Raw genomic sequence first — 13,482 nt, 5'->3', positions numbered from 1 at the left:
CTCGCTCGCCCAATACGCCGAAGCTTGTTGCAGCCTCGAGACTCTACGAACGCTACACCTGAGCGTTTGTCTCCTATTATCCGGCCCCGGTTTTCCATTCTACGATGGACAAAAATAATCTAATTTTTAGCCAACTCTCCTTTCTCTTTCTCTCCGTTTAACGTTTGCACGAAGAAAGTGTGAGACCGGTTTATTTCGTTTCGGTTCACTTGCGTGATTCAACGAGAGAGAAATTATACAGAGAGAGAGAGAGAGATCTTCTTGATTAATTCCATTTGTACATATAGTCGTCGGTCGGCTTTAATTATCGAGATACGTTTGTATTTCTTACGACAAATTACTTTTAATGCTTGGATTAAGTTTAAAACAAGTTTAGCTTAGCGTTTCGTACCGCGACTCAGTCATTACACCCTTGTCCATTTTTTCATCCACAACTCCATTTAGTATGTAAACAAAACAATCGAAAGAAAAAAAGAAAAAGGTAGGATTTATACAGAATTTTACAGTACGTTATAATTAACATTAATGGAATATTTTCCTGAATTTGTGTATATCTCGAAATCTAAAGCTCAGAGACGAATATATGTTCGTATATGTATATCAAAATTATAAAATCGACAGAACGTACATTCCTCTCTATATAATTATCGAAAGATCGTATTTGAAAACGAAAAGATATAGTAATTCCTGTTTCTTCCGTTTCTTGGTTGTCCCGAATGGAATGAATTCTCCTTTCGGTTGTAACGGTCGTTGCTCGTGGCCACGAAAGCCACCAACCATCCGACGGTTTTCGAGTTTTATCGTTGCTGCAGCGCTGGCTGAAATACTCGACTGATACGTTACACGTGGCCAAACGATACCGCGGCTCCAATTTTATTTACCCGGACTTTGAGTCGTTCGAGTAACCCATCGTGCATCCACGTGGTTGATGTATATTCAGGGAAGACGTTTCCAAGTAGCGACCATAAAAACTGCGCGGCGATATCTTCCTCGGCGAGCATTTCGCGGTTTTATTCCGGCCGTACTTTGCGCGCAGAAAATTTGCGCGAGTTCTTTCGCCTTTGAGAATTTTTTATTCGTAGAAATTCAGCAGAATTTAAAGATTCGTAAAAATGGAAACTATTTTACGAGTAATTAAACTCGCGTAGTGTAACGTGATTTAAAATCATCGGATAACTGATTCCGTTCTAGTAATTTTGATTGGAAAGTTTCGCGTAATTACGAGAATCTCCGTTGCTTCATAATCGACGGAAACGTTTTAAACGTCTGTCTGAAAAACTGTCTAAACTAAGCTCGATCTCTCAATGGCGTTGCTAGTCATCGATATTATTTATCGATAAGACAGCATCTTTCCTTCCAACAGACGCTTCTTCCTAAACAACTTCATCATCAAATTCCCCTGCCTTGCCATAATTCCTCCTTTCCACCTGGCAACCTACGATTGCTATATATCCTATCCGTTAATTTACTGGAATTCCGATCATAGACGCTAATTGTAGAAATAATTCTCGGAAACTTTTTTTATTAAACCGCCAGCCGACTCGTGGATTACAGTTTTCCAATAAACGTAAGACGAACGTATCCTAATACTCGTAACCAGCGGCGTATACATTACGATACGTAATGCGCGTAGGCGCGCGCGCGCGCGCGCGAGATCCTTGCCGAGTGTTTGGATTCCTAAATGGCGCGTAACAGGTGGATCGAAGAGTACGCGCGGTCGCTTAAAAACAAAAGCGGCCGGTTCTATTCCGTGGCGTGAGTGCACACGGTAAGTAAGAGGGTAGTAGTAGGATTAAACTCACGTGTCCGAGCTTCTCCTCCTTCCGCCTCTTGGGATCGCTCTCGAGGTCAGGCGTGCGGCTACGGAATTTCTCCGGCGGCGACACGGATCGTCTGAGTCTCTCGTCGGTGAGAGCGATCGGTTTACGGTCCTCGGGCGTCTCCGCGGCCGCTCGGTGTTGTTGCAGATCCGAAGGTTTCAGCAGCGCCTGCGCTTGTGCTTGAACCGCAGCCGCGGCCGCGGGATGCGGTGGTGGAGCTAGATGAGGTGGCACCCCCGCGGCTGCGGCCGCCGCGGCCGCACCTGCGAAGCCCAATAGCCCCGCCGGTGGAAGACCGCCGACGACCGCACCATGTGGCAGCTGCTGCGCGTGAATCTGTTGCTAGAACAACCGACAATCGACACGCTTACGTTTTTCTTCATGGCTTACGTGGCTTTTTTTGGAGTGTTTATATATATTTGTTTTGTTTTGTTTGTTTTTTTTTTTTGCTAAGGATTGACGATGGTTTGGATGAATGGAATTGGCACTTTCTGGATGGATGATGGGGTTAATCGTTCGAGCGAGGCATAGTCGAAGCGTAGTTTTAGCGGTGGCATGTACAGTGTCGTCTATCAGTTATGGGATATTTGTTACTTTTAGATGTAAGGTTTAATAACATGCGTCGTGTGTAGTAGAGCATTCGACATATGGTGGGATTTATGTTTGTGCATGATGTGCGTGGTTAATAAGCGTCAACATCGTTTAGTAATTACGTATAACGAGTTTCTAATGAAAGCAATTGGTAACTGTTCCAAGTTATGTTAAATCTAACAATAAACGTGCCGTGATTTCTAGACAATAGCAAATATTTCTTTTTTCATGCGTATTCAGGTTCCTGTTGACCCTTAATTGGTACCATGTATGAAAATTCACGCGAGAAAAATATAAATTAAAGACTGTGTATAGCAAAATTCGATTCTACTTTCATACAATGCTATTTCGTTAATTAGATTTTCTTCCTGTTCTGATTGTCGAAAAAACACGGTTGCGTTTGGTGAAATTAAATTTTATCCAGTTAGAAATTTGATTATATGTGCCAATTTGTTTTCGTTATACCCCACTTTTATTATCTAACTTCTTCCTTTCAATCATATTGAACGAATATGATTCAATTTATAAGTACCAACGTGTAACTCCAGATTCAAGCGTGTCACCAACATAAGATAACAAAAATATGATTCAAAGTCGTGACCAAAATAGCTATTCGAAGATATGTAAATGAAAAATTGTCCAACTGTTGCTTTATTCGAATGGCAATAATTTCTCAGTAATAGTAACTTTATCAGCGAGAGAGACAAATTTGAGAACTACGCTCGAGGTAATTATTTTCGGAATTATAAAATAGATCTGGTTGGTGAATTTGTCATCAAGCAATTTCAATAGGATGTTAAACTCCCAGGTGTAAACTGCATCCAATAACATTTGTATACTAGCATCTGACCATTGAAACTAGCCTCGTCAGGATTAGACGAGACACTCATGCTAGAGCCGTGTATTTGTATTCAACTACAAATAGGAACACATCAGAATAGACACCTTAGTATCAATGTCTCATCCGATTCTGATGAAGCAGGCTGTGTATCGTCGAAATACCCACACGTAAACGTTATTGTGTTCGGTTTGTCGTGAATGCACCAAACCGTACCGGTAAATGTTAATTTTAACTGAAAAATACTTAAGCTTACGATTTGCACGATTCAGTTTAAATAAAAGTTAAACGGCGATCAAATGTTTCGGGTTATCTCAGATTGAAATATTTCGGTATTCTGTATTCTGTCCTTATTTTTCTATACATAATTTTGATGGATATATAATTATTAAAATATCATATTTAAACGTACGTATCGTTTTGTTTGTGATATTACTCAGAAAATGATCGTAAATAATTCTCTTTCGTTCTTCGCGTTGATCAACCAATTACGCAATAGCATTCGATACCTCTGGATTTCGAAATTCTACAATCTAAGAATTGATTTTTAAACTTCGATATAGCGTTTTCTAAGCTTGACAAAAATTACGTTGAATTCGTTGAAATAATTTTACTTCGCTTGAGATTGCGAGAAAGTGCAATCTCAGAGAGACTGCGAGAAAAATTTTGTGATTTAAAAAGTAGTCGCGCGTGGGTGAATCGTGAAAACTCGTAAGCCAGACACAATCGATGAATCTGAATACGCTATAAAAATAAAGATAATTCGTTAGTACCAAGACGAAGAAAAGCTCTGTAGCTGTTCTCAAAATGACTTCGGAATATCTTCATACCCGTTTGAATTAATACGCATAAAGCAGCGACCCAATTACAAAATAAGAAACACGGATCAACGTGAAATAAATGTTTTAATGATTGTGCATTCACGCTTGCCCAAGTGGTCGCGACCCTCTTCAAACGAGTTAACCTAATTTCTAATTGCCACGGTATAAATTAAGAAGTTCCGAGTTAGACTCCGAGAAATACTGAAATTCCCTTCAAATCGTTTATTCCCCTTAATCGTTCCATTTCGCTCGACTCCTTTTTAACTCTAACCGGCTACTCGCGTACACGTTTCTGCTTTTTCTTCGTCAATCTCTTGTGTTTTCCTTCGCGTGGCACGACTAATCTTCCATTTCTTCTTACACGAAATAATTCGTGCGAAAGCTTGCAAAATAATCTTGTTTGCTTTTCCCAAGGCAGATTTTTCAAAAGCTCGCTCGAATCTGTGTCACTTTTCAGATACCTAGGCGCGTGATATTATTGCGCGAATAACACGCGAATAACCAACCATAAGAAGAAGAAAATAAACTTACCAATAGCTGTTGCAAACCTTGCTGTTGCTGTTGCTGTAAAAGAGTATATAACAAGTATTAGTGGACGATGATTATACGTGAGTTAGATCGAAGAATGAAATTGGAACGCAAGTAGATCGAGATGCAACGCACACCGTGCCAAGATCAATTGCCAGTTGCTTGCCAAAAGTACGAAGTTAATAGAATCAATTGTAAAGAAGGAAGCTCACCCCAATAATAGCGTTCAGCTCGGACATCGTGACTTGCTTCGCCCTCTCTACGGCATTGGCCACCTGCTGCTGATGCTGCAAGCCATGCTATCATTATCGCGTCGTTGTCACTCTCGATCGTGAGATTGTACGGCACACGTGCCAAACAGAAAGTCAAAGACTCACCTCTTGTGCCAGGAATGGGAGTAGCTGGACGATTATCGCGTTCAACCTCTTAGCGATCTCGGTCTGCAAAATGGAATAGAAACGCAACATCAGAGAAAACGCGTTACGATCGATACGTTTGACACTTTCCAACTTTCCTCTCGCGTGAAACATTGTAGTACGTTTAAAGAGCTCGTTGGAAAATGGAAAATGTCTGAAGCGCGAGATGACGTTGCAAATTGACATTGTGACGCTACAATCGATCCTTCATTGGATCTAACTTTTCAATTTTATTAAACCTCTATGCAATTGTTTAGATACAATACCTTTCGAAAGTTAGTTATCAACTCGACGTTTAAACAGAGGTAGTTTGAACTTTTTTCATATTATTCAATGAGAGTGGCGATTTCTATGTATGTATTCTATATATTCTTTATATTATAGTATCAGTGAAAGATGTCGCGATTAATACAGTAAAACATCGATCAATGGAAGATCAAAGAATGAAAAGAAAGAACGAAAGACAAGCGTGAAAAGCGAAACAAATTATCACATTTTTATTACAAATTTTTTATTCTCCTTTGATATTACTATTTATAAAATAACTCAGAGTACAGGATTTTCTCTTCTACGAAAATAAATTTGTCGAATTATCAAAAAAAAAAAAAAAAAAAAATTTAATCGTCGCAGCAGCGTGTGTCATGATCAGTTCGTTGTGCTTGGTTGCACGATCAATTAATGTTCTACCGTATTAAACTCCTTTTTTTCTTCTTTGATCGAGGTAGCTCCTTGGATAATCTTGAAATTGACGGAACTTTGTTTCTTTCGATTTAAGTTAATATCAACACGATTTTAATTGGGAAAATAAGGATTAATTTGAAATCACAGTAATCCAATAAACCTATTTAAAATTAAATTGGAGGCTCACGTACTACCGAACTATAATCTGCGTTTAAAGCAGATTATCCTTTACTTTTGACCGACAATGTATATTTAACCCTTTGAACGTTTAATCCACACGTTGGACAGGCAAGCTAAAACGTAGCAGAATGTTTAGTCCGACTATGATTAAAGCAAACGATCGACTTTGTAAAAAATTCAAACGCAAATTGTAACGTGACAAATGTATGCATTAAAATTATCAAAGATACAAAACAAAAACTTTCTACGTATTTCGTTATGCGCACATTGCTTACAAAATCAATATCTTTTAATCATATTAAACGAATCGAGGCTGTAGTATCGTACTTTAAATGTCGCACAACACAGATCAATTTTATCGTCGTAAAATATTTTTATAAATACATATTGCGTGCAACATTCGTAACAAAATTATGCTGTTAATTCTCAAAGTAAATATTCTATAAATTATCAACGAATATATATCTCTATACGCATTTTGCTCTAAAACGAATCGTAGATACGTTAGTAACTTAGCTTGCAGGAAATTACGTAAAAAAATACCATCGTTTCTTTATTAACTATTCAACCTCTTTAAAGTTTATCTCTGTGATATTACGAAGTTGCGTATACTTCGTATGTTTTACGTAATTAGTAAATATTGTACCGAATAATATCCATACAAATAGATGTTTGTACCCAAAAAAAATAATCTTTCACACAACTCTACAAACGTATACTTTTACAACAAGATAATAAAATAAAGAAACGACGAGCACGTTCCTAAAATTTAGTCAACTTTTAAATGGTTAACGCAGAGGTTGTTCGAAACGTCTGCATCACAGTATCCCTGAATTAACAAATAAATCGATAAAAGAGACAAAGGATATCGATTTTTAATAACCATTTAAATGTCTCGGTCTATGGTATCCGCGCACCAATTTTACAAATACTCGTCTACCGAAATGAAGAAACGCATTGTATTACGACACATGTTGTTGGAACTTCACAAACTTTCAAACGTTAACGCAAAGATCGCCAAATAAAAGTAGCCCAGCGACGCTGACTCGAGTTAATAAATAAATCCACAATAGGGACAAGGTATATCAATTGTTGATAACCATTTAAATCGTTGAAATTGTAACGTTCATGCTTTAATCGTTTGACATAAAGCGCGACGATGTCGGAACACCGTCATAGCCTATTAGCGATCAAGCACGATGGTATTGCTTTCGATGGTTTATGAGATACAAAAAAAAAAGCTAAAAACAAAAGACAAACAGAACAGGGAAAAAAGGGAAGCAATAATAGAGTTTAATATCGCGATATGCGGAATCTCAATGCGCGCATCCCCGATAACACGACGAATTAATTGAAAAATCGAAGAGCGGGCAGAGCAACGAGTCGCGAAAACAGCCTGCAAACGTCATGAAATTCGGGGTTAACGTTGCGGCAACGATCGTACGACACGTGACGAGCGTTTAGCGGGCACGTGAACCCGGCTTGTCCTGCACCACAGTTTCCGAAGGCGGAATAGAGTCACTCGTTAATGCTCGTCGATCAAATCGATTCACGATTACATCGATGGCCACGTGACGCGTTCACAATGACTACAAAAGAAAGGGGACGAACGCGACCGGAGAAACGTCATAAAACTCGTTTCGATATTGAAACGCTTCATAATCATCCGATGCTGAAATATCGAGCGCACCTTGTTTCGACAGGGCTTTTTTCACCGCGTAATTCTACTGATTTCCGTCATCCTGCAACCTGATTGCTCGCTTGCTTCGAGCGTGTGTCCTTGTATCTCGTTGAAATATTTTAATAGCAACGTTTTTAACAGGATACGAAGTCACGACCTCTTCTCAATGCTTTCATGTGAATTTACTTCCAATATATTTTAAACGTTTATGAATCAAAATTTGCAGATACTTTCGTAAAGTGTACCGTTTCTGAGACTTTTTTAATTCTAATTTTTCTTGCTGCGTCGCGCGATAATTTCAAGTGAAAAGATCTTCCAAATTATTTTTGTTTTTCTTTTCTTTTTTCTGCATTTTAATCGTACAGTCCTACGCTACATATCCGAAAGTATTTCATAGAGACGGACAAACAGCAAGAACACTTATCGAACCGCAAACAGTTGACACACCTATATCGAATCACGGCTAACAAACAGCAGCATCAGGCATACGCGTCTATTACGCGATTTCAACAGATTAGTTTCAATAATTCAACGAATGCGATCAAATATGTACAGTAATCAACATTACGGAGATCGACACGCAATCGGAGCATCTACTGCAAAGCGCCAATATAACGGCCTAATTGCATCGGAGCTTACTAATAACATTACCCGTGCGCAAATTAATACTCTATTTGCAGAATGGTGCTTCATCCGCGATACATTACACTTCTTTTATATTGCGTTCCATCATTCCCTACTCTTTCGTATCTTAACGTTACGTTTTCATGAAAACTGCAACGAAATCGACGTTTTCAATCTCCATTTGCAAGAATAAACGCGCGCCATACGTTTAGCTTTTGCCTGGACGATTTTCTTCCAAACAAGCGTGCTCGTGTCGGCTATTAAATCTTAGAAATAACATGCTTTCCAAAAGCTCAGAAATTTGTCGAATAATTTATTATTTAATTAATTATCTTTGATTTTATGAATTGAGGTTCATTAAATTACATCGACGAGGTACATATCTCGTTCGTCCGATATCACGAAATCTATTCACATTCTTCGCAACGAAATCATAATTTCTATCATAAATATCGTTAGATTTTAAAGATATCGACGACCAAATGAAGAAGCATGCACCAAGAAAGAAAAAAAAGAAAAAGAAAAAACAGGAAAGAATAGAAACGAAAGATACAGGAAAAAGAAAGTACAAATGCGATTAAATCGACATATTTCATCGCGAATCACACGATCTCTAAATATGAAATTCAAATTGCTACGGAAGATTACGAATCGCATATTTCGACAAAACGATCGTTTCGATCGAATTGATCATTGACAAGGATAAGAAAGCGGTAAAACAGAATTCCCGAGAAATTTCTCACGATCTCGATACTCGCGTTCCTTTTATCTTCGTTCCGTTAAGTCGATCTCGAACTGAACGATCTTCGGCTTATTCGCGCCGCGACTGTTCGAAATATTCATGATTTGCCTATGTGGCGAGAGTAGCGGGCGACGTCGCAGAGGCGCGTCTAAAGCTTCGATCCGAAAAAATGTCATTATTCCCACGGGGGACAGAAAGATGGAAAACTGCCGCGTCCACGTCAGTTCGATTTCGGCCTGGGTCCGAATCCGGGAGGTGGCGGAGAAGAAGGGTGCGCGGTGAAAAAAAGCCTGGACGAAAAAACCGACAAAGAGAAGCCGATAGACAAAGAGAAGCAGAGAGACGCAGATAGAAAAAGGCGGAAGTCCAACGAACAACAGAGAGGCAGGAAACACGCAAGCGAGACGGAGAATACATCCCGAAGAGAACGATGGAAAGGGAGAAAGAGGGTTAGAGAACGGCGATGAACGGGAGACGAGGAGAATTTACGCGCGGCGCAGCGGGGCGACGCGGCGCAAGTGTTGTCCGGTACGAAAAAATGGTTATTCCTTCTCGAATGTGCCCGATGCACATGCACATTTTCCCGCAGAACGGATGGTCCGAGGGTGGAGGAGGCGTAGGAGGTGGTAAAAGAGAGAGAGGAGGTGGAGAAGCAGGGGAGAGATTGAAAGAGAGAAGGGGAAGAACGAAGAGGGTCGCGGTGGATATAGAAGAGGGTGGTGGTAGCAGGGGTGAAAAAAGGGTAGATGGAGGTGACCGAACGGCAGGAGGAAAGAGGAAGAGGAAGAGGAGGTAGAGAGTAGAGGAGGAGGAGGAGGAGGAGGAGGAGGAGGAGGTAACATTGAGATTAGCAACGGGTAAAAAATCGATGTCATCGCCCCCAGCCCACCGCACCCTCGTTTCGCTCGCTCAACTCAACCCTCTGCTACCCCCGCAGGGCTAAATAAAAGAACTCGAATACACGACCCCTGGAACGCGTACGTGTACGTGGCCGTGGATATCGTATACGTGTAAACCTGCACACGCTGGCACACACACGCGCGCGCGCGCGCGCGCGTACGTTCGTAGGTCGACATGCGTGTGCCGTCCAAGGTGCTCGTGTGTGTACGCGCGCGCATCACCGGAATATGTGTATATATGGACGGGGCCGAGTGCTGGAAAAGCGAGCCCCGACTACCGAAAGGGAGAGAGAACGTGAGAATCCCGGGGAAGGGAGCAAGTAGAGAGAAAAAGAGAGAGAGAAAAAAGAGGAAAAGAAAAAGGGAGAAAGAAGGAGAGAGAGAGAGAGAGATGCGAACGCACGCGGATAGATAGACGTATATATACATGGAGGCAGGAAGAACTGGAAAGGCAGGGTGAGTTATATGCAATTGGTCAGCCTGCACATTTTTTATCGGACGCCGGGCGTACCCGCGATGGGAAATGGTAGTTACTCTTGTATCGACGAACGCCGACGGCGATACGAATATTCTTCTCGCTGAGGGACGACCTTCCGTTTTCCAACAGGCCAAATTCCAAGAATATACGGTTAACCCTACTTAACGCGTTTAATAACGCGTTTAATATCCTATCGTTGAACCTTCTGCTCGAGCTACCTACGTTTTCGAGATATACACCACCGGTGATACGCACATGTACCTAGAGCTATTTAAAACTCGAAGACAATGCGAGACTCGACGTGTTAATTCGCAACGCGCCAAACGAGTATTGAAAACAGGGAAGCCGTTTTGGGCGTAAGTCGAATGATTTTAAGGATCCACCATCGTATCACGATTTCGTACGACGAGTACGATGACGATAAGAGCGTTCTCTGACTACGAAAGTACTGAAATTTCCTTGACAAAGAATCGGCAATAAATTTATTAGTAAATTGTTCAGCGCGAGCTAATACAAAGCCGTATCATTAAGCGTACGATGTTTTGCGTAGCGATGGAAAGTCTGCGGCGTGACGGATTCGCGGCATATTGCCATAGATCGTGGCTTAATTGAGCAGGACACAACGAGCACGCAGCCGGCCCCGAGGACGAGCCTTTCAATTAAGCGATAAGCGTTATCGGATAGGTGTGCTGCGAACCTATCCAACGAGTTCTCGTTGGATGAACGAAGCGAGAGCGTTACGTGCCAGTCTCGTCGCTTGTGCATTCTTTCTCGACCCTCTGCCAACCCTTACCCTCTTACCCCTTTTAAATCTCAACCCCCTACCCCTTAACGCGAGCCAGTTTATCCTAGTCCGTGCTTTCTTTCATATTTTCCTTTTTCACAGTCGGCTGCGCTTTTTATTATCTTCCTTTTTTTCTCTGTTTTTTCATTCTCGCTCTTTTTTTTTTTTTTTTTTTTTAAAGCGCCACGCCATTCGGAAAAATCTCATTTCCGATGGAAATCACGATAGCGTGAAGCACGGCGTCGCTTGTTGTCGAAGCACCCTTGAAAATCAAAACAATCGACGGAATCGAGAAAGAGAGAACGATTAATCAGAGCTAAGAATGCCCGTTTCGATGGCATTGTCGTCGTGTTTCCAGCCAGTGGAGTGGCCGTTCTTCGAGGCGCGACTCCGGTAACTTTTAACTTTATCGAATGCCGCTCTCTCTTGCCTACGAGCGCGTGGTTCGCGTCGTGCTAATAAAAGTTTTTACCTCTGCTACAGACGTAGACCTCGGCCCCACGACCTCGCGTAAAGGATTTTTCATCCGGCTGTTTTATCGTTCGACCGCTAAGGAACTCGATAAAGTAACGTTTAGTTACCGATGCTAAAACGTATTTTAATAAAATGCTTTCCGTATTTCCGTTCGAAACAAAATACTTTGATTTTGAAGCTGGTAACAATCAAGGGGAAGCACGATGAACGAGACACAAAGAAAAGAAGCTTGCGATTGTAATGTCCTTTACAATGGATTTTTGGGTTTTCAGAACAGAAATTAAATTAATTTGCGTCAAACTTCAAGAGTTTGTACAGCATTAATATTTCGTTTGCGAGGACAAGCATAAGTAATAAAAACAAAATTACTTAAGTATAGAAGCGAAGCAATATTACATTTGCTAATAACGTTAACTGTTAAAACGTAATACAACGTTTCTCGTTACCTTCGCCATGAACGTCGAATATTTTATTTTATAGCGGTAAAACGAAAGAATTTTTACCGAAGATAATATCATATAATATCCACTTAAAAATTACGATTAACTATATAGTTTGATAAAATAATTATACGCAAATGTAGAAAGCGATGAGGCGAAGTATCTGCATGCGTCGGAATAGATTCGATCTCCGCTGAACTAGCGTTAATATATTTTTAACAGAGTATCTTTTTAATTAAAATGGTAAGGATTCTAAAGCGAGTATTTTCCATGAGTTATTTCTATTTTCAAGACAGCGAACTTTTGATCGTCTCCGTCATCTGATTTAGTCGACACTCGAACGAATGATTTTAGAAACTAACTAGTAATAAATAAATTTAACTATCGTAATATTTATTAAGAAACTACGTGATACAACGATGTTGGTCCTGTCAAATTCTCAACTTGCCGCGTTTCTTTCTCATTTTTATGATTACATTGTAAGAATCACGAGTTTTTATTTTATTAAAGAAAAAAAAAAATGATATATATCGTATGAAATTAAAAAAAAAAAAAGCTGGTATTTAGATTCGAAATATCATTTATCTGTGGTCCCTTAACACGACAGACAGACACGGTCTTGAGAGCAGCGATGCTGGCACATTTTCAACGAGTCGTAAATCAACAAAATAACCGCGTCGCCCACACCTCCTGTACAACATTAAATTACATGAAATCACATCAAAGTAAAAGTCTCGGGTAACACGTAGCGAGATCTATTATATCAAATTCCACCATTAAATCACGACCTACCTTCATACGATGGAATTAATAATTTACCGGCACAATGATTCCAAGCTGTACGAAATAATAGAAAATATATTTAAAGATAATTCTACCGCACGTCCTGTATAATATTCTTCTATTATCCTATTGTCCTCTATACACATCGCGCAACTTTCTTCATATAATTCGCAAATAAATCTCGTACGATCCATGACACACGATAAACACGTTTAACGCGTAACGATGCAAGAAATATGCGCAAGAAATCACTCGCTCCCCGTCTGTCCCTAATTTCCAATTATTCGTCCCTCGTGGCCTGTCTTCGATAAAAACAATCGTCGCGTAGAACCAAATAATCATCCGCTGATCGATTTCTCAACTCGCTAACTACGCCATCCTGCCTGTAGCACGGTCGTAACCAAATAGCATGGTCGATTCCTCTAAGTATCCGTGCACGTGATCGCATGGATGGCTGGCGTCGGTGAGCGCGTGTATAGGCCGCGTTGTACAATTATTCGAAGAGCGTGGGAGGGATCGGCGAAAGGAGAGAAAGAGCCGGGCATAAGAACTGGGACATTGCCAACAAATTCGAGTTAGTCGAGTAGCGAGTGGTAAAGTGGTGGTTGCGGGCTCGAACGGGCCGAGTGGGAGGCAAATGTCGACTTGGGGCGGTAAGAGGGACGTGGAATGGGGGATGGACACGAAAGAGGGTGGAGAACA

At 40.7% G+C, this 13,482-nt stretch overlaps 1 protein-coding gene across 8 annotated transcripts in view; it reads right to left on the bottom strand.

Moving 5' to 3' along the window:
• Gro (TLE family member transcriptional corepressor groucho) overlaps nt 1-13,482 on the bottom strand; it is a 250,854-nt gene that overhangs the window by 56,721 nt on the left and 180,651 nt on the right. For 6 of the 8 annotated variants that reach the window (XM_072010152.1, XM_072010134.1, XM_072010154.1 and 3 more), the window contains exons 6-9: nt 4,976-5,038; nt 4,811-4,897; nt 4,602-4,634; nt 1,803-2,162 (exon numbers count right to left, since the gene is read on the bottom strand). In XM_072010152.1, the coding sequence (XP_071866253.1) occupies nt 1,803-2,162; nt 4,602-4,634; nt 4,811-4,897; nt 4,976-5,038 (543 nt within the window). The remainder of the gene's footprint in view (nt 1-1,802; nt 2,163-4,601; nt 4,635-4,810; nt 4,898-4,975; nt 5,039-13,482) is intronic. The other 2 variants (XM_072010165.1, XM_072010173.1) reach the window with 1 other exon arrangement.

Source organism: Bombus fervidus, chromosome 1 (genome assembly GCF_041682495.2).
Source record: "Bombus fervidus isolate BK054 chromosome 1, iyBomFerv1, whole genome shotgun sequence".
NCBI classification, from domain to species: Eukaryota; Metazoa; Arthropoda; class Insecta; order Hymenoptera; family Apidae; genus Bombus; species Bombus fervidus.
Note: the sequence above shows the minus strand (reverse complement) of the source record. Positions and strands in the feature narration are given on the sequence as shown.